This window comes from Leptopilina boulardi, unplaced genomic scaffold (assembly GCF_019393585.1).
Source record: "Leptopilina boulardi isolate dan_hultmark-lab unplaced genomic scaffold, ZJU_Lbou_2.1 LbouV2_366, whole genome shotgun sequence".
In the NCBI taxonomy this organism is placed as follows: domain Eukaryota; kingdom Metazoa; phylum Arthropoda; class Insecta; order Hymenoptera; family Figitidae; genus Leptopilina; species Leptopilina boulardi.
In genome coordinates this window covers 1247480-1274523 of record NW_026137936.1, presented here as the reverse complement: position 1 = coordinate 1274523, position 27044 = coordinate 1247480, and the positions used below count along the sequence as shown (strand labels likewise).

Sequence of the window (27044 nt, the reverse complement as noted above, 5' to 3'; positions counted from 1 at the left end):
ATTTGAATCAAAAATTTCAACATGAGTTTTTCCTAAATCTCATTAGTTTGAATTTATATAATTAGAATATATTATGAAGAAAATAATAAATAATTCGTTAAATAAACATTTCTATTTTTATTTATTTAGAAATTTAATTAGTATATATTTTGCAAAATTTATCTTTAACAAAACTAGAGGAATTCATAGAATTTTTCAATCAAAAAAATATTTCTTTAAAAATTGTGGCAGCGGTAGAATTTGATTTTTGTTATATAATATATCCATATATTAAATTAAAAATAAATCAAATTATAAATAAAAATTTTCAGGGAACATATTCATGGATTCCAAAATTATTTTCCAAGCGCGACATTTAGTTACCTATTGTATCAAAAGTTTAAAGAATCATTACAGAAATAAAGTTCACCTTCTATATAATAAATTTAATCAGGAAATGTTAATACATTGATTTTCATTTAGATTGAGTTGAAGGGTTCAATATATATATATATATATATATATATATATATATATATATATATATATATATATTGATTTTTTTAAAAAAAAATGTATATCGTGTGATAGGACAATCAACGTCCTAGTTGTGCTATATATATTACATTGCAATTAATATGTAAACTACAAATGCTCCCGTAAATCTTTTCTGAAGGGGACACAGAGATCTCTCGCTCACGTATATCGTTTCCTTTGATATATTTTTAACTTCCAACGAGTTTAGAAAAGGTTCACGTTATGTGGCTGTTCTCGCCTCGTTTCCCTAATTAGATACAAAGCGAAATATCCAAAAAAGATATTCGTGTATATATATATATATATAGTGTGTATCGTTTTAGCATCAACAGCCTCCTGACATTCGTATGTCAAAAAGCTGTTAGCGTATAAAACCATCTATGAATGTTCCAGCTGTGTACTTTTGACTCTGGATCAAGATCAATACATTTTTCATTGAAGAAAAAAAATCAAAAGAAAAATAGTCAAAATTTTTATTCAAACGGAAGTATTAAAAATCATTTCTTCTCAAACAACATATGCTGAAAATAAAATTTATTTGATTCAAATATTAATTTTTTACTTGTCTATTATCAAATAAATATTTATATTTATATTAAAAAATTATTATTATTTGAGTCAATTAAATGGTATTTCTTTCAAATACAGAAATTATTGGTCCATTCAAACAAAAATTATTTGTTTCAATATTTATTTGATAATAGACAAATAACCGATTATTATTTGAAATCAAATACATTTTTTTTAGTGTATACACGGAGAGAAGGGCGTAGTAGATCTTACTACTATCTCAGTTAAATCTACTAAACAGTATCGTTCATTTTGGACGGACTAAACATTCAGTTAAATGAACGATACTGTTTAGTAAAAAAATTTACACGATTATCGATAGAAAAAAATTTACCGACAGAAACGAAATGTAGAAATCTGATTGGTTGTCCGCAATCTGGTTAATTGTGGACAACCAATCAGATTTGTGAATTTTTATTCTGTCGGTAAATTTTTTTGTGTGTCAGAACTATAGTAGTCCCTCTGACTACGCTGTTTAGTAGAATCTGGACTAAACGTGTTTAGTAGAATAGACTAAATCTCTTCTCTCCGTGTACAAAAACGATTTTTAATTTTTGTTTCATACGTTCATAAAATTTATTAACCTTTTATTGAGGACCAAATTTTTTCTTAAAAAATCTCACGATTTTTGATTTTTAAACAAGTTTTTCAGCGAAACTAATTAAAGTTTTTTGTCTCAAAACAAGAGTTTGGAATTAGAAATTTACTAGACTGAATGAAAAATATTTTTCCAAAATTTAGTTTCAAAAATCAAGGAACTTATATGCAGAAAATAACAACAAAATATTCATATTGCCTGAAAGCAACTCTGGTGCAAAGGGTTAACAAAAACAATAAAGTTTTTTGAAGTCAATTAAAATTTCCTTAGAAATTTTATATTATATAATATTTTAGAGAAAAATATATTTTATAACAGATAATAGTAGTTCCTGTAGTAATATTTAAAAGAAAACAATAATAATACACGTGTATTGTTTGGAGGAAAATTGAATGGAGGAATTATTTTTTTTATCTATTGAAGGAAAAACCTTTTTTTTTGTCCTGATTTTGTGAGTATTGGAATAAAGTGAAAAGATTTTTTAACGTCTAAAGAAATAATAAAGTGGATAGGGTTTGTAACCCTTGGCCTTGAAGAATGTTTATGGGATTCCAGAGTGACAGTTTGCGTAACACCGGACGCACACGTGTTGTAATTTCTTTTTTCTTTTTTTCGCTTCGTCGAGTTGATTTGAGGGAGGGTGCCGCCGATTTGAGATGAGTGAAAGACCTTGACACGTATACCGGTATATACCTGGAACACGCGGGAGACTCTTGCTATCCTGAAAGTAGGTCATTCAGTGCAAGGACAACAAGCCCGGGTTAGAGGGATTTCTGCCGTGACACATAATAGTTCAAGGTCATAAGGATTTTTTCCTATGGATATGATTATAAGACATTGGATAATTAGACATCTGAAGAATGACAAGCCATATCATATAATACACATATGTTATAATATTATATAAATGAAGATTTAGCATCGCGCGCAGTAATCCTGAAATTGCTCTTGAACTTTGCGCAATTTTCAAGGTTGATCGCGGATAAAATCGATGATGTCTAATAAGTTAATGAACTGTCATGTCGCGGGCTTTACAATTTATTTATTATATATATATATATATAAAAAGCTTGATTGTAAAAACGGCTATTTGATTAGATTTTAAAAAACTATTTCACGGAAAATTAAAAAGAAATATCAATTTTAAAATGGAGCAATTGAGTTTATATACATATATAAAAGTATTATATTTGATGATTATTCCTGATACGCAAACATGAAATTTACCGTTAGTATTATAGGATATTATCGTTTTTGTCACGGAAACGAAATACGTTTCGCTTTTTTGATTTAATGAGGAGAAATCTGTTAAATGTTCAAAAATCGTTTTTCTTCAAAGAGAGTTTTATTTATTTTTCATTTTCATATAGTCGCGATGCCATATACACATATAGGTAAGAGTGTCTCTTGTAAAGATTTCAGGAGACAACGCTAAGTTTATGATTCATGAAGGAATAATAATATAAGAAAAAAAGCTAAATGTTTTAAAAAAAAAAAATTTTCAGTCTAAACCGAAGACATCGTACATTATATTCTCATAAAGTCAAAGATCAAATATTAAAATTAATAATAAAAAATTATTCAAATAACTCTCTAATTAAATTATTGAGAAACACTTCATCTAAAAAATATTTTCAATTTTTCTCTAATTATTTTTCCTAACAAATTTGAAACTCGAAGATTTTTTTTTCTAATAAATTTAAATTCACCAATGAATTTTTTCTAAGTAAGTTCGAATTGAAATTATACAAATAGTTTTTTGTCATTCGTATAAGCACCCAAGTTCGAAATCAACACGCTAACAACCACTGCACTACTAGTCCAGTCAAATTAGCATTTTTAGATGTTTTAACTCAGGACCTCAATTTTTTTGCTTAAACCCTTCATTTTGGGATAAAAATAAAGTACCTAAATTTGGTACTTCGAACTCCTAGCGGAACATAAAAATTTTTTAAGAGATAGGTGCAAAAAATTAGTTTTTTTTCCAATTGCCGCCTTCCATGACATTTTAGCATAAAAATAGTTATTATAAAAAAGAAAGTGTGTAAAATTCTAAGTCATTTGATAAAAAAATGAATCCTGTAGCTCAAAAATTGACCGAGATATAGCTTCTGCAAAAAACTCATTTGTTTCGAGATTTTAGTCAAAAACCGGTATTTTTCAGTTTTTCCTATCACACGAAAAAAAGTAGAATTTTTACCCCAAAATCGGTATAAAAATTACCTGCAACAAATTTTATCCTAGTTGAGGGCGCCACCGTCTATGTGAATTAGCATTAGTTAAAATTACCCGCAACAAAATTTACCCAGCGTTTTTTCTGTGATATAGTTTTAAAACTAATGATTTTTTGATAAAATGACCAACAGGAAAGTTAAAGCTGCGACTAAATTCCTGACAATTTGTAAAAAAGAATAATGTAATAGCTCTAATGGTTTCCGAGATACAGTCTCTCAAAATTAACCCTTTTGAGATTTTACATACGCAATAGTAATAAAATGAGATGTAATACCTCAAAAGGGTCAACTTTAAAAGACTGTATCTCAGAAACTATTAAAGCTATTACATTGTTCTTTTTTTGTAAATTGTCATGAATTTAGTCAGCTTTAACTTTCCTGTTGGTCATTTTATCAAAAAATCATTAGTTTTAAAGCTATATAGGAAAAACTGAAAAATACCGGTTTTTGACAAAAATCTCGAAACAAATGAGTTTTTTGCAGAAGCTATATCTCGGTCAATTTTTGTGCTACAGGGTTAATTTTTTATCAAATTACTTAGAATTTTACACACTTTCTTTTTTATAATAACTATTTTTATGCTAAAATGTCATGGAAGGCGGCGAATTTGAAAAAACCTATACACGCATAGAAAAAGTTTGCTATTGCAGCGAACTATTTGCTGACACATCAAATCACGTTTACAATATAGGACCAGCAAATAAATTTGCTTAGCTGTCAAGAAAGTTTGCTGCGACAGTTAAGTATTAAAATTTTTGAGTGAAAGTAAGATAATGTTAAAAATATTATACTATTAAAAATGTATTACTTTAAGTTTGTTAGAAAAATGTCTTAAAAAAAATTAGAAAATTTTTTTTAGAAGTGACCACCTAGCAATCAAATGTAAATTAAACTTAAAATTTTTATAAAAATACACTGGATTATTATTATATTATTATTATTATTATTACTATTATTATCTACTATAATTTTATAAAATAAAAATATGTGGCAATACTATTTTTTATACACAGAAAACTGTAAGGTATTAAAAAGCGTTGCAGATTAATATTATAAAAGATTAAAGTAATCAATTTTTTTGGATTAAATTCGTTTTTGAATTTCGTAAATATAAACGTTTCTATGTCAAATAATTATTAAAAATTTGCAATTATAATCTTTGGATAAGAATCATTTTAATTCGAAGAGGTAGTTTTTTCGAAAAATGAATTCAAAATTTTTTTTTTTCATGTACTATTTTTTTCTTAAAATAGCATCTTTGTGTGATAAATTTTAAAAAAATTGATCTCATTTGGATGACAAAAAAAAAACTTACATGGTTTTTTTTTAAATAACATAAATTTTGAATTAGAGATATCTCAAAAAAATTTGAATAAGTTTTTGTAGGCTTTCATTCTGTAGAAATAGAGGAACATATTCTTAAGGTTTTAATAAAATTGCACCAATCATAAAAAATTCTTGTGAACACATCCCATAGAATTGATCAATTACTGAAACAATAGAGCTCCAATGGTTTAATTTATAGATTTATTTTGGTTCAGTTTATTTTTAATGATTGATTTAAAATTTTAATTTTAAAATCTAGAAGCTTATAAATAGTGATTAAGCAAACTTGTCAGTCATATATTTAGTGAGGTTATCACGCCTAATTAAAATTGTAATAAATTAATTGCTGAATAAAATGAGGGAATATTTCACAAACTCCAATTTCGAGGATATTAAACCTCTAAATAGTAGTCGTAAATGTTTATCAAACATATTTTCTATTATGTGAATACATGTTTATTAAATAGGGTTACGAGACTTTGAAGTATTTGTCTGGTAGTCGATAACCTCTTTGTGTACTCCAGTGCATTATACTCTTCCTTTTCATGTACACGAAGTAGTTATAGATCAAGTGAAAGAGGTATGAGTGTAGTCAGCCGACTTTCAACAATATCCATTTATGATCCACATAGATTTTAATCGACAAAATAACTATACATTTATGATACTAGTATCTATATACGAAATTTTAATTATCCCTCATTATATACAATAACTCATATAAACTTTTCCTTAGTTATATGACAGTAAAAATTTTTTTTTCTTTCTTTATAAAAATACTTAAAAATGAAAATAATTCTAAACTGATTTTATGTATATTTTATTACAGTGGTTCCTTTTACGAGGGACAATGGCAAAATGGCAAACGACACGGTCTTGGAATGGAGACCCGTGGACGTTGGCTTTACCGTGGAGAATGGACGAATGGTTATAAAGGACGCTATGGAGTGAGACAATCTACGACTTCTACTGCAAGGTACGAAGGAACTTGGGCCCAGGGTTTACAAGATGGATATGGTTCCGAAACATATGCAGACGGAGGTGAGTTGAAAATCAATATTTCAATTTTTCATTTAATAATTCAAAAACAATTATACTCTCAATATCGTAGAAAAATCACAATTTTTATAGTTATGGACATCCTTTTAAAGGTTCTCTGTACGTTTTATTAATAAAATTTTTTTTAATCTCAGTTATGTAAACTCAAAGTTTGTACCATAATGGCCTCGCAATTGAAGCTATTATGATACAAAATTTATTTTTGTTAATCAATTAATGGAATAAAGTAAAAAATATGTTTTATAATTTTCACTGATCAAATTTCCAAAAATAGATTTTTTTTCTTTAATAATTTTTGTCAGATTATTAAAAGCGAATTCACATAATAACATTCTTCTAATTATTTTGTTGAAGAAATATCGAACTATATACAGTTATAGAAAGAGCTAAATTTAAACATTTTGAAATGAATATTTTACAAATTAATTAAAATCTAGCGTGTACCATAAGGGCCTCTATAGTGTACCAAAATAGCTCCAATTGACGGTTTTTCAATTATTAAATTATTAACTATTTCACCTAATATTTGAATATTTAATTATGGAATCACTGAAGAAATTTTTATTTTTGAGGAAAAAATTATTTAATATGTTTTTTAATAAAATTATTTTAACATTATATTAATTGATTCAAAACTTATATGAATAAATCTAAATAATGTTTTAATTTTTCAAACAAAAGTATCAAGCTTAAATTTGAAAATTTATGTTTTAATTAAAAATAAATTTCCTGGATTATCCAGTATAATAAAAGTAAAGATTCACTTTTTATCTTGCAAAGTAAACTCAACAGTAACTTACACATTTCAAAGAATATGTGGAATATAAATCCAAACATTTCCCTTCAGTTTACCGCAACTAAACGCAAAATGCAGTGAGCAATTCTAAAGGTCTTAAAAACTTGTTACTTTCCTTTTTTTTACTTTATGCCAGACATGAAAGAACACTATTCTTTTTGTACTATTTTAATCTTTTCAAACAAAAATCAACTTTTTTATCAAAACAAAAAAGTCATTTTACCATGAGCATTTGGATTTAAAAGCTCGTAGAATTTAAACTATTCAATATATTTATTTTTTAAATTCAAACTAAGATTATGATATTGATTTTGACATCTAAAAATTTGAAATCGTTTCTATTGTAAAAGTCTGATTTAAATTTAAAAAAAAAGAATACAACAATTTTGAAAAGAAATTATTCAAAAACTCACTGCGAAAAAATTTTCTCCTCTCCCGTTTCTTGAAACTAACTACTACTGCTACTGACCTCGATCTCCAAAGTCGTGTATAGAGCAAACAAATTTTCTCTCAGACGTAATACATCCAACGAGTCTAATAAAACACATACACACACAGAAAAATACCTGAAATGAAGAAAAGCAGATGAAAATAAATAAATAAAACAATTTACATATACATTTCAAATATAAGAGGAATATTAAAATTATAAAAATACGAAAAATATATATGAAATTTATTCTTTTTCTAAATTTTTTATTATTCATTTTCTATTTTATATTTCATAATATTATCTGAATAATTTCTCAACTATTCATCATCAACTGTTTGCATATTTTAAAAAAGGACGAATTTTTGAAACGACGGATTTGTATTTTTATGAAAAGCACCAACATACATAAACAGTAATGGTAATGATTGCAGTATACACATGACCTAGTTTTCTCAAAAAATTTGAAAATACCCGAATCACGAATAGTTGAAGCAAAAAGCGCAATAACTCTTAAGGAGAATATATTTACTGAAAATCCAAGATGTGACCTTCCATCACAATCATACCGCAAATCTTCCCTTTTATATTTTTGTCCTTGTGCGAAAATTAATATTACGTTTACGCTGCGTTATAATCATTTTATATTATTCGCACAGTTTGAATGAAACGCTCATTAAGGGAAGTGCTTCTGTTATCGACATAATGCTAATGGTCCATTAACTTTCCTATAACAACTTAAATTAAAAGCATAAGGAATACTTAAAAATTTTCCTTAATAATTTAACGGTTAAAATCCATTTTTAAAGTAATTCACGTTTTCTAATGTAAAATTTAATTTAACTTATATATTACAATTTTTATATTAGTTATTTATTTCTCTAGTTTTCAGAAAATTTTTAGACTGAAAATAATTTTCAATATACCTTGAACTCAATATATATATATTTGATCTACAACGTAATCGATGGCAGATAAAAATGAACTCATTTTTTATAATGTACAAAAATGTGTCTTTGAAAAAAATTTAGAAAAACAGTCGAAACCTTATTGTCGTCTTGAGCATATAAAAACAGGAACTGAGTCATTTTGAATGTAAAAATATAATGAAGACAGTTTCATTTTTACTTTTGGAAACCCCATAGGTCAATGAATCGTGTAACCGCAGTTATTCAGTTAAAGATCATGACGTTTGCATCATGTAACAACATATGTCAACACTAGAGATCTAAAATTAGTAAGTCACGTATATGTGTGAGTTGCTATATATATATATATATATATATATTAAATAGTGTCTAAAGATTTCCTTTAATTTTTTTTTTCATATACTCGATATACAACTTTTCTTGTGCGTCACATACATAAAGTGAGGGTATACGTCAAAAGCCTTTAGAAAATTTCATTCAAAAGTTTGAAAACTTATAAAACGTTAATCGTGTTATTTTATTCTGGGAAGAATAAAAACATTATTGGCATAAATAAAAAAAAAATTACTGCCTGTATCATAACGTTTTATATAAAATTTTGATTTTTAACCATTATCTATTTAAATAAAATAAGAATTCTTTAAATCATAGAAATTCTCGTATTGATACATTGAAAAAGTAATATTCTAAATCACGGCGAGAAATAGATGGTAAGAATTTATTATGATATGGTAAAAATTAGATGTTATCCGGTACCAACATTATGCTACTCGGTACTATCAAAGATGTTACAAAAAGTATAGTTATGCTACCCACTAATCAAGATGTTACTCCGTACAATCTAGATAGTATACACACTGAGAAAAATGTTTATTCAGAGCAACCAAAATTTGGTTGGGCCAACAAAAAAATTTTGTTGGTATTTAAGCAACAAAACTGGTTATTTGAGTCAACCAAAAAATTTGGTTGAGTGTTTTTTGTTGGCATAACAAAAATGTTTGGTTAGCTCAACCAAATTTTTTTTTGTTAGGTCAACAAAAATGTTTGGTTGATCAAACAAACAGTTTTTTTGTAAAATTAAAAATTTTATTCTACCTTATCTCTTTTCTTTTTATCTCTTTTATTTATTTCATTATTTATTTATTATCAATTTGACATTGAATTTATATTTATCCAATTGAAATATTTGTGGACTTTGAAAAATCTTTTCAGGGATCGAACCTGCTTTAAAACTGAAAGTCGGGAGTTCTGACCACTGGACTACCCATCCTTGTGAGAGATTGAAACTAACAATTCTCTTAAGCTATAAACTGAGAGCAAATAAAATTATTTGGTTGTCGCAACCAAATTTTGGTTGGAATTTAAAAATGTTCAACCAAATAATTTGGTTGGCCTAACCAAATGTTTGGTTGAGATAACTCTACGACTTTGTTTCAGCTAACCAAAATTTGGTTACAAGAACCAAAATTGCCTAACCAAACAATTTTGTTGCAAACACTAAATTTTTTTTCTCAGTGTAACTGATAGAATCTAGATAGCTGTCCGTATATGTCAGATCAAATATGGTACCTGGTACTATCTCGATAGTACCCCGATACCATCTATTTGTAAAAAATTTTTTTTGATTGACCCAATAAAATTTTTGGTCGTCACAACCATAAGCTAAAAATATAAATATAAAAAATAAAAACTCTATTGTATTCCAATTTATAAAATTACTTCCTGAGATTGTACGAATTTTTCATAAAGCTGTAGATTTTAAAATATAATTTTCCCAAATAAAGGTTCTTTATTACATCTCAAAGATCGTTTCTCAATATTCTTTCTGCTCTATATTCGTTGGCTATATTCATTTCTTAGAAACTAATTATAATCTTTGTCTATTTACTCCATGAAAATTAATTAAAATCATTAGCAATATTTATTCCCTTGAAATTAATTATACGATCTTTTGACATTTATCCCTTTCAAATAAATTACATTCTCTGACTATCTTTTTCATTGAAATTAATTATTCACGATGATCTAATTGTTTCAAAAGTACACGCTTTCACGATCATTGATAATAAATCAAAAAGTTTAATATTTATTAAAATTGTTATATTTATATGTATGAAATCGATATTTTTCTAGAATGTTGATGAAAATGAATTAATTAATAACAATTTAAAAGTGTAATTTAATTAAAAATTGATGTATTGATCTTGTTTATTAAAAATTGATTTGTTAAAAATAATATCAAAATGAATGCATCTTGTGCAATAATTTTTTCAATAAATTATAAATAAAAACTTAATTAAAATTATTTTTCTTATTGAAAAATATAAATTTTTTCTCTTACAATTTTCTACTATCATTTTCCTGCTTCTTTCATAAATTTATCACATTTTTACTCGTTAAAAATAGTTATATTAATAGTAAAATCTATATGTTTATAAACTTTCAATCACCTTATCTTCGAGCTTTCAATCACATTGATTGAATCCGTCTTCCGATTTTATTACGAAAATTTACATTTATTACATAGGTGTGGGTTTCAAGAGTATTAAATTTTTATTAAAAATGTTTCTTTAAATATTTTTAATTTAAAGAAAAAAATAAACATAAAGAGTCATTGCTCTTTCATACAAAAATTCACATTTACAAAAAAAAATTTAATTTTCTATAATAATGTATTATTTTAATTTAAAATAATATTAAAACTGCAGTAAAACCCACGTATATCAAATCTGAAGGGATCAGAAAAAATTTCCGATATAAGCATGTATACCATAAGATGGCGTTATTTTGGTTTTATGTAGGGTAAATTCGCTCACCGATAAATTAGTTTTAAAATAAAGTTTGATACACCCACTAACAAATACCAATGTTACCTTTGTTAATAGAATTATCAAACTTTATATTAAAGCTACTTTGAAGCAGATTAATTGGTGAGTAAATTTACGAGACGCATGAATAAGCTCTAAAATTAATTTGTTAGAATTTCATTACCTATTACAGAATTTACTTTATGCCGAATTTTTATTGTTCGAATAATTATTTAACAGAAATTCCATTTAACCGAATTGTTATTACATATTACAGAATTAATATTTAAAGAATCAGTCCAGGTCATCTGTGAGAAAAAAAATTTCATTGATCTTTTAAAATGATAAAACTTTTATAAAAATCTGTAGTTCACAATAAAACAAAAAAACACTTTTAACCATTTTTCGATATTTTAAATTTTTCTTAGTTTTTTAGGGTTTCGTGGCTCAGGCCCGAAAGCCTTATAGTTTCATAAGGTAACAGTTACCATAGCAACCGTTACCATAGCCATAATACGTCATTTTGAGAATTTTGTAAAATGTAAATCGAAACAAATGAAAATTCGGCTAGAAAAGAATTTTTTCTAATATTCCCTTGTAGGAATTGCCATATTCGGCTCAAAAATGTCTTAAAACGCCTGACCCAATATGGTCCCGACCTGGGAAGCGTCAAAAAGTGGCATCATCTTGTGGCTCAAATCGGGCAAGGCATTTCATGCCAATTTTATGGACGCAAGATTTGGCCCAGGTTTGGACCATGACAAAATTTCTATTCGAGTTGTTTTGACAAAATGAAAATTCTTTTAACCCCTTCGCAGTCTAGTCGAAAAATCGTTTGTGGGTCCAAAACGGTTCAAAAAAAATTTTTCCGAAAAAATATCATATGTATGTATTAAAAGTTTTTGCAGTCGCTGAATCCAAGTTTAAGGTCAGGTTTAAAAAATTCAAAATGGCGGATCCAATATGGAGGAAAAATTTAAAGTTGATTCGATTCGTTCAAAATTCGTTACTTGGGTTTTTTTTGGGTCGCTGAATCTGAATTTGAGCTTAAATTTGGATTTAGCGACCCCAAAAACCCCCGAGTACCGAATTTTGAATGAATTAAATCAATTTTAAATTTTTTCGCCATATTGGGTCCACCATTTTGAATTTTTTAAATCAGACTTCAAATTCGAATTCAGCGACCCCGAAAACCTTAATATATCTATTGACACTCAATGCGAATTACATGTTTAGTATTTTTTTTCTAATGTGGACATATATGTCCAAAATCACAAATCATTCTTTTTTTTCTTTTTTTTTTTTTTTTTTTTTTGAAGACTCCAGTTATATTTTGCGAGGTTTATCTATAGGAATCCACTAAATTGCAAGCTTCACAAGTGCAACCTCATTAGGAATGCAACCGCAAGATAACGGACGTCCGGTCTGCTTGAATTTTCTACGATTAAAAAGCCGTGTGGCTGGTCAAGTTTGGAATAACGTGAGCACTTCATTTCTCTTTAGTAAGTGAGCGAAAAACGAAAGAAGGAATGGATGAGCGAGCAGATAAGTTTTATTGCATTTCATTCTGCCCGTTGCTCTTGAGCGCTTTATTTAGACCTTAACGATTCTGACTGCCCGTGTTTTCGGGGCCACAGTATATAGTTGATTCGCTTCATCGCCTCTCTCTCTCTCTCTCTCTCTCTCTCTCTCTCTCTCTCTCTCTCTCTCTCCCTCTCTCTTTCTCGCGATCCACAAAATGAAAATCAAAATTCCAGTATTAACAGAAAAATAGTCTTCTCGCTTCATACACACACACACACACATGTATATTATGATTCGTAAAAACGAGGCGAAAAGGAATATAAAATGAAGCACAAACTCTCATCTATTACTGCGGTAGATTACTCTGAAATTTTCTGGAAATTTCATTAAAACATTCATTTAACTAGTTCTACTATCAGGGAAAACGATTTTTACATTTTCATTTAATCCAACTTTGCACGCTATATATACTTATATACTAAAAATGCATAAGAAAAATTAAATTTTTTAATTAATTTATCTAATTAAATTTTTTATACAAAATATCTTGCATGATGTGAAAAAAAAGATAAAAAAAAATATATAGGTATTGTTAAAAATAAACTCAATTTCATTAAATTAAAATAAACACTTAAAAAATAGAGATAAAAATGTGTTTTGATGGACTTATCCTTGTTATAAAGTTTTACTCATTTTAATTTAATTTATATCAAAACTTTATTTAAATTCAAACTGAAAAAATTATATTTTTTTTCAATGAACGTCTGGTGAAAATGATCAATAAAAAAAAAAATTACTTTGAATGTTTTAAAAAACGTTTTAATTATTATTATTTAAAAACAAAAATTAATAGTAATTGAATTTTAAACCAAACAAATTGGTCTAAAAATATATTTGATTTTGATATTCAAAAAAAAAACCTTGACTTAATTGATTGTTATTGTATAAAGCATAAAAAAGAAATATTTGATTTTGTAATATTATATTGAAAGATTGAAACACTTGTTAACTATAAAAATTCTCGTATACAGATAGATAAATTTTTTATTCAAACCAAAGATAATTGAATTACATAAATAAAAATATATTTATCTGAGAACTAAATAACTAGGTGAGACCGGGGCTGAAAGTGCCGGGGGTAAGTTGTGCCGATAGGAATATCTCAAAAAGAAATTTTTTTTTTTTGAAAAGTGGAAGTGAGAGAAGTATTATTTTACTTATGCGCATCTTTGGCAACTATTTTGATTTTGTTTGAATAATTAGCTGTTAGTAATTTGGTGCTTTGGCGTCACTTACGTGCAAGTTTTCATGTTTACACTTTTTGGTCTATTTTTTTCATTTTTAAAGATATCGATACGTATGTTTTTTAAAAAATGATCCAAATTTAACGAGGGATTCAATGGTGTATTGATCTTAACATTTTATTTATCTACTTTTTTAATATATGATAAAAAGTGAGCATCGACGCAACGAGGTTAATTGTGCCTTTCGTTTGGGGCTGGTTGTGCTGCTGTCAATCGCTACATAACCATAATAGTTATTCCAACACGAAATCAAGAGAAAAGTTGATTTAATGCATAGTTTGCAAAAACTGGGCACATTTAAAATGTGTGAAGTGTAAAAAAAGGGTCAGTTATATGTGTGTCAATTGTAATTTCAATAAATCTCATTCGGAATAAGTATTTATGTGTTAAAAACTATATTTATTAATCAGAAAGTAGAGTTTTTACACTTAATTAACGATACAAATAATTATTTCAAAAAATATTTTAAAAGACTGACTAATTATGTAATTGTAAAATTTAAGTCAGAAATGTTTATTTATTTAAAAAAATCTATAAGTGTTACGATTGTTGGAAAAATTTTTTGAATGTTTATAATAAAAATACTTATTACGAAAACTATATTTTAAGTGACTGACTAACTATGCAATTATATAGAATATAAGTCAGAAAATGTTTATTTGTACTTACTAAAATTTATAAATCTTAAGATTGTTCCTAAAAACCTCTGAAAGTTTATAACGAATGATTAATAAATAATAGTAAATCTTATATTAGGAATAATTATTTTATTTCTTACGCGTAAAATCATTTGCCTCAACTGAAACAACTAAAAAATCTGAGCGGCACAACCGACCCCGGCGTTGGCACAACTCTCCCCAGCGCGGAGTTCAACGTGCACAAAATCATTTTTTACAAAAAAAAACTCTTCAAAATTATCAAAAAATAATAATGGATTTAAAAACTACATTAAATTTTAAAATAGATAGACTATAGATTAAAACAAAAAGTTCTCATTTTACTAGCATTTTATTTAGTTTTCTCAAAATCGGCACTTTTAGCCCCGGTCTCTCCTATATTTATATGTTTCCATTCAAAATTTTGTTTGGCGCAAATAAAATTTATTTTAAATAAAATATCTCAACATTTATTGAAACGAATAGGTAGGTATTTTTTTCTGTATGAATGTAACAATAAAGTTTTTTATTATTCTGGATAAAAAATACTTTTATTATTCCAAAATAATGTGTATTAAAAAATTAAGTAATATATATTTTTTTATTTCATGAAAGAAAAACATTATGTAAGATTGTATTCTTAAGTGTCCGATACTATTCCCGTTTTTACCCTTATATTTTATATTCATTTTTGCTTACATTTTCAATTTGCTGAATATCTTAAAAACCTTGTTATTTATTCTGAAATGCACTTCTAATCTACAATGTCACATAAGAAAAATGTATCAAATAAAAAATGTGAAAGTTTTAAGCGAATTTTTTTTCATCATGTAAATATAATAAATAAATCTAGTGGAAAATTATCATATTCCTCTTTATAACATATTAAAATTTTAAAATGTAACAGAGAATACAAATTATATATTCATATAATAAATTAAGGCAGAGCTGAGTTACTTATAAATATAATAACCTGCAGCAGTTTCTTGATTATATTTTTAAAAAATCTGTAATCAATAATATATATGCTGTTCGAGGAGTTTTTTTACTTGATAGTATGATATTTATCAGTGATATAAAGATCCAAAAAACAACTTTTTAAGCAAAATAATTTGTTCATTTAAAAGATACAACAAAAATAGGTAATAAAAAAAGGTGCATTTCAAAATAGTTCTTCTTTTTCGAGCTTCCATATCTGAAAAGAAAATTGTATAAATTCCTGATAACTCGTTCAAAATTCTGAAAAGTAAGGTTATGTTTGCCATATTTAGTTCACTCATTATGTTGGTATCATTGACTGGCATATGAGAATCGTCGCGCGCAGCTATAACAACTGATTAACAAGTTATTTGAGCAGTTGTTTGTCGAGTGCAGACGTGAAAAAAATTGTGTCACAAAGAAGAAAAAAATAAAAAGTAAACCCTAGCAACATGTTTACCTCAATAAATTTTAGGTCATCTAAAATTAATTTGGGCAGGAAAGGTTAAATTAAATTAAAATACCTGAAAAACAAAAAAGGAATTTTTAAATTTTGAGTTAACAAGAAATTCTTCATTATTCTTTTTTTATATAAAAATTGGAAAAATAAAGAACATGTTGAACATTAAGCCATTTTATTTCACGGTGTACGTTAAAAGTGAACTTTTAATTCTTTGCTTTTTACTTTTTCACAGAAAAATTGACAATATAAAATATATTTTAATCAATTTACAATTGATTATAGATTTTTTTTAATAATTAAGTAATCCAGTTCAGACGAGAATATATCGAATGACCCAGTCAACAATTTTTTGAAAATTTAATCTTTTTATTCTTGAGAATGAAAATTGTTAACTAAAATATTGATAAGGACATGAGGAAAAAGTTTCTACTAAATAAGATTGCGAGGGAGGAGCGATGAAACTTGTATCTTGAGTTATAGAGGAGTTGGGTAACCATTAAAAAGTACTTGAGTAGAGGAACGAGTAATTCTCCAATTTCTCCCTTAGTTACATATACATGAATGTAAGTCTTGGACAATTTATATAGTGTCATTCTCGAACTGGGCATTCCTTGAAGCTTGCGCATTGGGGTGCGGATCATTTTATATAGAATGTATTCCAGGCAGACCTTGACCTCATTCGAGGTCGTGAACCAGTGAAACGAATGCTAACTTCGACTATAAAGGAAGACACAAAACTTCGTTCTTGTCAAGTGCTCATTAATTAGTTCTTCATTTCTTCTTCCTTAATTACTCTCTCGCCACAACTTAATCAGCGGTTATGAAGAATTTCTATTATTTATAATTAATAGTCGCAGAATAAAAAAAAACATACATATATTTATTATATTTATTATGAAAACAATTTTTTGAAAAATTTCGTCAACATTGTAAAAAGTAGTTGTATGTAAAAAAAAGTCTGATATAACTTTTTAATTAGCCAAACATAATTGGTAAAAAGCTGTCAATAATTATTTAGAAAATAAAAAAATTCTAAAATTTAAAAATTATAGAATTTACTCAGAAAAACATTTATCTTAATTAAAATTTTTCTATGGAAGACTTAGGCATAATAATACCTATTTCGATTTATTCAAAAGTGATAAATCAAAATAATTTTGCTCTTCACCCAGATAGTACGTAATCTTGCGGCAAGCTTACCGCGCAATATTGACAATCTTGCACGGCAAACTTACCTGCAAGCTTCAAATGTTCCACCTGATCCAAGATTGCATGGTAAGGTTACCGAAAAATTGCTCAGTAATCCTACCGAAATATTGCAGTGTAAGGTTACTATAAGATTGCACAATAAGATTATCGTAAGATTGCTCAGTAAGCTTGCACGGTAAGTTTGTAGCAAGGTTGGTGCAACGTTGCCAAATAATCTTTCTTTAAACCTAAAAAAATTTTTTTTAACGTTTCATCTAATTTATATAATCAAATTTATAAAATAAAATTGTATAAATTAGACGAAATATAAAAAAAAAATTTTTTAGGTTCAAAGTAAGGTAATTTGGCAACCTTGCACCAACCTTGCTGCAAGCTCACTGAGCAATCTTGCGATAATCTTATTGTGCAATCTTGTAGTAACCTTACACTTATACATATATGCTAGTTTGAGCAAGATGGGACATTTGAAGCTTGCCGCAAGGTTACTGCAAGCTTACGTGCTATCTGGGGCATTTAAATTAATGTATTTGGTGTATATTGTAATGTTTATACCAAGTTCCATTATTGTAGAAAATATATGACAATAACTAATCTTTATATTCTTAAAAGAAAATTTTTATGTCCATATTTTTTGTCATATCTTTAAAAAAACGGTTGTAAGAAAAAAACCTACGCTTTAAACTTTGAAAATTTGTTTCAGGAATTAAATACTAATAAGAGGAATAAAATATAAATAATAATAATAATTTACCTACTTTAACACCAAAGCATTAATTTTTAGCTTAATAAATTAGTTGCCTATAAATATTCAAATAACAGAAATCAATGATATTTTTAGAAAAGATCGTGTGAAACTATTTTTTTAAAGACTGTTTATGATATTGTGACCAAACACGCAGCGATGTAAAATGTTTAGCAGTGACAAAGGCGCTTAAATGATAATTTAAAGCAATCCATGGCTAGCTTCATGCCGCGATAATTATATAAAATTTAAATAGCCAAAAACAATGTAACAAGTAAATTTAAGTTAAAAATAATCGTCACAAATATTATTTATATTATTTTATTATATCCCATGAAAGGCACGTGGCTTATAATAATAGGTGAAAATATTTCTCTGAATATTATCTCGTAATTTTTTGAATTATATATCTGAATAAAATAACATATTCAATACCCACTTCGAGAAAACATCTTTTTCAGAATTACATAAAAAAAAACAAATTATAATAAAAAATTTAATTTATATTAGACAGAGGCAAATTTTGACTATTGAATTTTTACGAGTTACTATACATTAGCGAAGCAAAAATAAATGCTTTAAAATATTCCATTTCAAATGCTAAAACTACACTCTTGGGACACGACTTTTCGTAAAAATTATTTTAACACGAGATCGAGTTTTAAAATAATATTTTTCTTTTTTTTCCTGATGAAATACTTCGCGAAATGTTGACATAAAAAATTGATAAACTATATATAAAAAATTTTTAAATACCTATACATATATATGTATATATATTTAAAGAATATTATAAATTAATAATTTTCACATTTCAACAATTATTTTAATAACAATAAAGTATAATTAAAATTAACAGATGTCTTATTAATATCCTTAAAAAAATAAGTTTTTAAATCAAATGTTTATATATAAAAAATTTTTTCAATTCCATTTTGTTTAAAAAAAAGTATAAAATACACGTTTATTATAAAATAGGTTCCAAGAATTTGCACAAACTTTCCATTTAGGCAAAAAAAAAATTAAAAGCAGAAAATAAAGAAAGAGACGTCTGGGCGCCACGTTTTCCCTCATTTAACGCGGAAGTAAAACATTTCTACTTTTATTTCTGCTCATCCATATTCCAAATACTTCTCTAGTATGCTTATTTCACATTTACTTGACTCGCACATGTCAGAACAATATTCACATTTTTAACTTCCCGTCAAAAAATTTTTTTTTTCATTTCATTATTTATATTAAACCGAAACTAGGATAATCCAATTCAAAATGAAAAATTAATTAACTTTTCTGAACTCACAGATCCGCTTTTCGAAATAATTATTTTAAAAAATAGATCTTCAATTTCGAAATGAAAAGAAAACTTTACTTTCGATTTGAATAATTTCACATGCTTCAATTATACTCAACCTTTGTAATTGAAAATAATTTTTTATATATTTATATTTTTGTAAAAAAAATTTCTCTGTTTGAATTATAAAAAACTTTAATAAAAATAATTAATTAAAAAAATATTTTACAATTACTTACTTTAATTAGCGCAATATACAGCGGAGAATATATATTTCATCGCGGAGAATTTATTCAATTTCAATGAAAAGGGTGTGTTCTAGTCTATTTTCGATCGTATTACAACCTTCCCAATTTGATTCTTCGCTAGATAAGCATAATGTACATCAGATTCACTATAAAATGAACTCCTTATTAAAGCTGCATTCGTTCAATGAAAAATTACATAGATCGATTTTAACGGTTTCATGCAAAAACACCGATAAAATTCACTTTAAAATGCTGTTGTTTTTTTTTCACCTGATTGTGAGTGCAGACTGCTTGTCGACGGTGATTATATATAACCTTGTCGCAACGTAACTGATAAAATTTACATTAATTCCAAGAACATCAATTACGCACTCATAGTTTAAATTATATACATCACCTGACTTTTTTTTCATCTTTTTACACTCATTATTTTATGTAATGAAAAATTTTAATTAAATCATACCTATTATTTAAAAATTTTTTTTACACAAACTTTAATTCTAATTACAATTTTCTATTACTGGTATTGAATTAATTGGTTTAATTTTATTATTATTATTATTATTATTATTATAAATAGTTTTAATTCAGAGTTTCTGTTGGAAATATACTGCGAAAATATAATCATAAACACATCGACATAATTGGATCGTCCTTCAAAATGATTTTAATTCATTCACGTGAAATGGATTTATTTTCTCGCGAAAAATTGAAGAGTGGAAATAATTACAAAATAGAATTTTCCTTCTACTTTTAGAAATATCTCAAAAAAGAGATCTATATATTATATATAGGTATACACGTATCTAAGTGACTATTGCATTCAATTTACAACTATTGAAAATATAGTATGTTACATAAACTGAAAATTGAGGAAGATATTTTTAATGATAATGTTGTGTAATTTTTTGTATATACTCTCTGCAAAAGAAGATAAGCGAATTGGGTTTGAAAAGTGACAATGAACCAAGCAACATAAGAGGTCAATGCGACAAATTAACCCTTCTTCACTCAAATCATTACGTAATAAATAAACAATTATTCTTACAAAACAGGATGTAGAGTAGGGGAGACCGGGGCTGTTTGGCTCAGGGGTTGCTTGGCGCACTTGAGTTTATTCAAAAATGTTAAGTTACATTAATTTTTCTCTTTATTCTGCTTAAAGTACTTGATGAACTGTAAGTTTGTACAAAATTTCATTAATTTTCATTAATTATTGTCGAGTATAGATTAAAATAACTAATTTTGGCACTCCAAAGTAATTTTTTAACCTCTTCATTTTTTTGTGATATCTCTTTAAAAAATTCATTTTAGAAGAGCTCAAATATTAAGTTTTGAGCTGTATACATTTGTTATTAAGAAACAAAAAAAATTTTTTGATTTATATTAACAGTTTTTATAAAAAATTAATAAATATTTCAAAAGTACATTCGGGGTTAGGTGGCGCGGTTATCTGAAAATTTCGTTAAATATTAATAAAATCAAGTTGATTATATGAAATTTACACATTAATAAGCACCAATAACAATCCTATTCAAAAAATTTAACCGAATAATGGTTTTTAAATATTCACAGCGTTATTATAAAAAAAAAAATATTTTTTGGTAATTTTACGATTTCATTCAATTTAAATGAAATTTTCTAATTTTTAAATTTAAAATAATTTTATTGTAAAATTACAGTACAAGACTTATTTTGTTAAGTCTTATATTATTTAAACTTTAAATCATATAATTTAATTAATTTCACTGCTGCGCCACGCAACCCCGTGCCGGGGTTGCTTGGCGCACTTTGCACAGCTTCAAATAAAGTGGTATAAAAATAAAAGTATTAAATATATTTCAACTTTCTTTTTTTTTTTAATTAAAGCTGATATGTTACAACAAGTTTTCTATACAATAACTTTTTAAAAAAAGCAAAAATAGGTGAGTTACACAACAAAGAGTAAAAAGTGCGCCAAGTAACCCCGGCCTCCCCTAGTCGGTAAAATTATTGGTCCCTTAAGGAAATTTTCATGTTTGACACATTATCTAATACACTCCAGTTGTCAAAAAAGTATTTGAATATCATAAATCGATTGAAAATTTATTATTCTTTAAGAATTTTAATTAATTTAAAAAAAAATATATTAAATTGCCGCTTCCGCCAACCTTCTGGCAAAACAATATAGCAATTTTTATTTATATTATTTTTGTAATTACCCTATCAAAAATTGCCGGAGTACTGGTAGGGTAACGGGTACAGTGACCGACACCCTGGGCATACTTTCAACTTTAAATGACATTTTATCGGAATTTATTAAAGATTTAGTTATAAAATAAATTTCAAATAAAAGTTTTGGGTTAAAATTTATAGTACACATAAGTTTAAAATTAAAAAACACTTTGATAAGAGTTTAGAATATTATTTTAAAATGTATGGTATGAACACAGGGTGAACGACAACCTTTAATAAAATAAAAAATATTTAAACTACTATTTAAGTAACGTGATATTTATTAATATTATCACAAATTTTATTATTCAGATTTAAGGAAGTTATAGGGATAATAGATCTGATATTACCAATTTAATGAAACTTGGTCCACTACTAGATAAAGGTTTCAAAAAAATGTTGTTAAATTTTTGAGACCTCTAGGTACTTGTGAAAAAAGTTATGAGTGTTTTTGTTTTTTAACATTTAACATTGAGTCTTATGGGAATTGAGTACTTTCTCATACATATTTGTTCACCACAAATTACCTGATATTAAGAAATTGATGAAACTTTTTTTAATACAAAACAGATATATAATGATTAAATATCCGTTTAAAAAAGGGTCATTAGGTTCTTGTGAGAGTTGCAATAAATTAATTTGTAACAATATTTCACGTTTTATACGTTAAATTGAACAGCTGTCAGAACGTCTGGCAACGTTGCACACTTGATCATGCATATTATACGTTAATTTTGCGCGCTAAATTTTAAAATTATGATTCTGATAGCACGTATAAAATACGTTATATTTAAAAAGAAAATAAAAGTTAATAAATAAAATTGATTATACATTTTTAAAATTAAATTAAAGTTAATTAAATAGAGGGATAATTGTTTTATTAAAGTAAACAAGTCATAAAGCAACCATTTGCAACTCGACTGACGTAATGTGGTGTTGCCAGACGTTTCACAGTACCGAGAAAGTCAAATCATAAAATAATGGTTTCTGTTTTGATTTATTCAGTCAATCCCTATAACCTCCTTAATATACAAAAAAAGTTGCTTTTAAAATAGAATTATTTAATAATTTCTTCGTATTTATAAAATTTGTAATCAATAAAGCAAATTTTTTAAGGTTAGTTTTCTAAAAAGTAAAATATTGAGGAAAATATAAACATATAAAATTTTGTATCAGCTGTATCAATTTCGAAATATTGTATACTAATTAATTTACTATTGATATTCAATTCAATATTATTATTTTCATAGTTATTATCGTCTTTAGTAGCAGGTGTCATTCACATGTCAAGGTGACGGTCACTGTACCTTTTACCCTAGTTCTGTCCTAGTACTGCGCTAGTAGTCAATTATTGATAGGGTAATAAATTTTATTTTTCTAATATTACGATTTTATTTACATTGAGAAAAATAATTTCCTAATAATAAGAAAATAATTTAGTTAAACATTTTTAGTTGGCGATACTTAAATATGGTTGTCATAACAGAATAGAAAAAGCAATCAATTAAGAAATTTAGTTGGCTCTACCAAAAAACATATTTCAAGCTTTCATGTTTATAAACTAAACAGTTTTGTTCTCAGTACTAAATCGCTGGCATGCTAAATTTCGCACGCGCTGTTCTCGTAAGTACACTGAAAAAAAATTAATTTAGATCAAATAAAAAGTATTTGATCCAAATACATCATTTACTTGTCTATTTACCAATAAATATGTATTTGAACCAAATACACATTTACTAAACCTAAGTAAGGTAAATGTACACAATTACGGCATGTTAAGGCCCTTCCTGAGAATTTTATTTTTCTTATTTTATCAAGTAACTTAAAGTTTAAGAAAACAATTGTATTGTAAAAATTAATCAATCATTATCAATTTTTCATTTTATATATCTGTTCAAAAACTAAATTTATATTATTTTTTAACATATTTTAAATCCTTTCAATTGTATGTAATTCCGTTTTAAAAATATTGTCATGTAACTAATTCCGTTCCAACTTGTCCATAATTGCGGCATATTCCAGGTTTTCACACATACTTATATATAAAATATCAATTTGTTTGATAATAATTATTCTTATAAGAATATTAATAACATAATCTTAAAATTAGTTTAAGATTGTGTTTAAAAGGGAATTTTTTACACAGATGTCAAATAAAATAATGTTTATTCAAATGATAATTTTTGTAATATTCAGTCATTATTTTTCTTCTTTGGTTACTCGCTTTGGTCATTAACTTGATTTGAAATAATATTATAAATCATTAAACATATATACTTTACGGTCATCAAATAATACTAGAGGATTCAGTTTTTTTAAAACATCTTGAACATCGTAGATGAGGATATCGTCTCTATCAAGCCAGCGCCAGTTTGTCCCACTCATTTGATTAATTTTTAATTGATATTTTTTCACATTTTGCTTGAATTATTTTCGTGACAGTACCTAATAATTCTTATAAAAAACGATACTTTTAAAAATTTGCCTCTTGAAATGATAATTAATAAGTTTAAAATTAAAGAATTGTGAACAAACTCTTTTTCCATTTTACTTAAACTTAAATACGGCGTATAGCACGGAATAATGAATGTATGTATAAAATGTTTTGAACCTAATTCCGTTCGTATAATTTCTAATAAAATATTTCAAATATGGTTAATAAAATACTAGTACGCAATTACCTCATTTGTTTACTTATAATTTCATTTTTTGTTAATAAATGTAAACACATTTAATATTCTTATTAGATTCATTAAAATAAGTATAATATAAAACAATGTAATTCCCTATTTACGTGTTTCAAACGGAATAATGTACTTCGTGTGAGAAGAGCGAACATAATTCCGTCTATTCAAAAAAGTATTTTTATATAAAGAAAACTTTTAAAAATAATTCAGCAATAGAAAATATAATTTAAATAGATCATAATTAATCAACAAATTAAAAAATAAATTAAAAAATAAACACACTTCACTTTTAATATCCTTACGAAGATCACCTTCAGTCCTAGCTGTCACTTAAAGTATATTGTATTGCACAAAGCTCAGTCGTCGACTGACTGACAAAAACTTTTATTTTCAATACATAAACAAAATAGATGCAATTAAAACACAGAATATTGATCTAATAAATAGCAAAGTTTGTGTTGCAATTTTTCACTTGTTAAAACATTTTATCCATTTCTTATTTCAATTAGTATAAAGAAATAGCACGTAATAACGTACTAGGCCGTAATTGTGTACGTTTACCTTATTTTATTTTATCGTATCAAATAAATAGTTATTTGAATCAAATACAAAGTATTCAAATCAAATAAATGGAATATTCAAAGCTAATAAATAATTATTTGAATCAATTATGAAAATTATTTCATTCAATACTGCATGTTTTTTGATTCAAATAAATATTTATTTGCATTAATAAAATATTTTTCTTGAATCAAATATTCAATTATTTGTCATAAATAATTGTTTTAATTGAAACTAAAACCTCTTTAATTGCGGCAATTATTATTTTTTTTGATCCAAATACATAATTTATTTGCATAAAATGTAAGAATTTTTTGATTCAAATAAATCAAAATTTGAATTGAATAAATAACATATTTATTTACTAATTCTTCCATTTCTAAATTAAATTCTTACTCAAATAAATAAATTAAAAAATATGTCATTTCTACATACTATGATCGCATATTTTTATTTTTCAACTAATTCATACATAGAATTAATGATTAAACGCAAACATCAGAAATAAATAAATCTAACGCATGGGGGAATTGAACCTATGACCTACGGATTATGAGTCTAACGCTTTACCAACTACGCTACGCACGTTACGAATGTTAACCTCTTCCGGAAGTCTCACTCCAGCGCCTATACTTCTCTCATTCTCCACACAAAAATCGTGGGATATTTAAATAAAAGAATATATTGAATAAAATGCTTACAATTTTATCTTTTTTTTAAGTCTTCCAGCTTTTAATTTTTTTTCTCTAGAATTAAAATTAATATAATTTACTGCGAGATAAAGTTACAGATAAAAGATATTTTAGTTAAAAAATACATATATTTTTATAAATTCATCCGATTAAAATTTCACATAGATACGGAAATTGATTTCTGATATATATGAATTTTGCAAAGTTATATATTTCTCTTGGAAAATAACTCTTTTTAAGCTTGAATATTTTATAAATTAAGCATTACTATTAAATTTACCATATATTATGCAGTTTTCTTTTTTAGAATTTCGTAAATAAAATATATGCTCGATTTTCAAAATGTACTTTATAAATCTCTTAAAAGTTATAAATAATTTCAATAATGTTCGGAGTGCTTCTATCAAAATTAATTAAAAAAATTAACATAAAAATTCTATAAAGTAATGATTTTTAAAAAACTTTATATTACATACTCTTGAATAATAATTATAAATGAAAATGCTTTTATCAGAATTAAATAATTTTGCTTATGTAAATAAAAATACATTTCATAAAAGAAATTAACTAATTCGCGTGCAATCACATTAATTATATTATTTAGCATTAAAAGCTTTGTGTTTTTCATCTTCATATAAACAGTGAAAGAAAAGAAGTATTAAATTTTGTTTAAAAAATGCACTGCACAATTTTTAGAGAAAGCATAAAGCAAAAATTAAATATATATAAAAAATCAAAACTCTACAAAAAAATTTAAAATAATATAATCCTTTTATTTATTATTCTCATTATAAATGAGAAAATATTGAATTTTTTTTTAATATTAACTTTTATAACATATATTTGATATTTATATTTTCTTTCACTATTAATAATTATATAGGCGAGCTCCTGGTTTATAAGATAACCATACAAAAGGGGAATTATCATTACATTCGTGTTGGTAGTAGTCTGTGACGATCTGGTATATAGAAGCTGTGGACCGAAATACGCTTGCACGGTTAATTCTTACTAATACTTGCTCAGAATTTGTGCATGTGTAAAAGACCAACACTGGCCAAGGTGGTCGCGCTATTTCAAGCAAACCAGGCAGTGCCATATAGTAGCACAGGGACGTACGAAACGCTCGGTTTACCCTAACTCACTATTTACTTTCATCTTATCGTCACCAAGAGGAAAGGGGTGATAATGACTGTCGGGATTAACGACT

The 27044-nt window shown here is 26.2% G+C and overlaps 2 protein-coding genes across 3 annotated transcripts in view; one reads left to right on the top strand and one right to left on the bottom strand.

Moving 5' to 3' along the window:
- The window catches only part of LOC127286942 (uncharacterized), a 184018-nt gene extending 176353 nt beyond the window's left edge, over positions 1-7665 (bottom strand). Inside the window, exon 1 of the mRNA XM_051313610.1 lies at positions 7513-7665. The gene's annotated coding sequence lies outside the window, so the exon portion shown is untranslated. The remainder of the gene's footprint in view (positions 1-7512) is intronic.
- Positions 1-27044, top strand: part of LOC127286916 (junctophilin-1-like) — a 65441-nt gene that overhangs the window by 19218 nt on the left and 19179 nt on the right. For both annotated transcript variants that reach the window (XM_051313560.1, XM_051313561.1), the window contains exon 3: positions 6074-6285. In XM_051313560.1, the coding sequence (XP_051169517.1) occupies positions 6074-6285 (212 nt within the window). The remainder of the gene's footprint in view (positions 1-6073; positions 6286-27044) is intronic.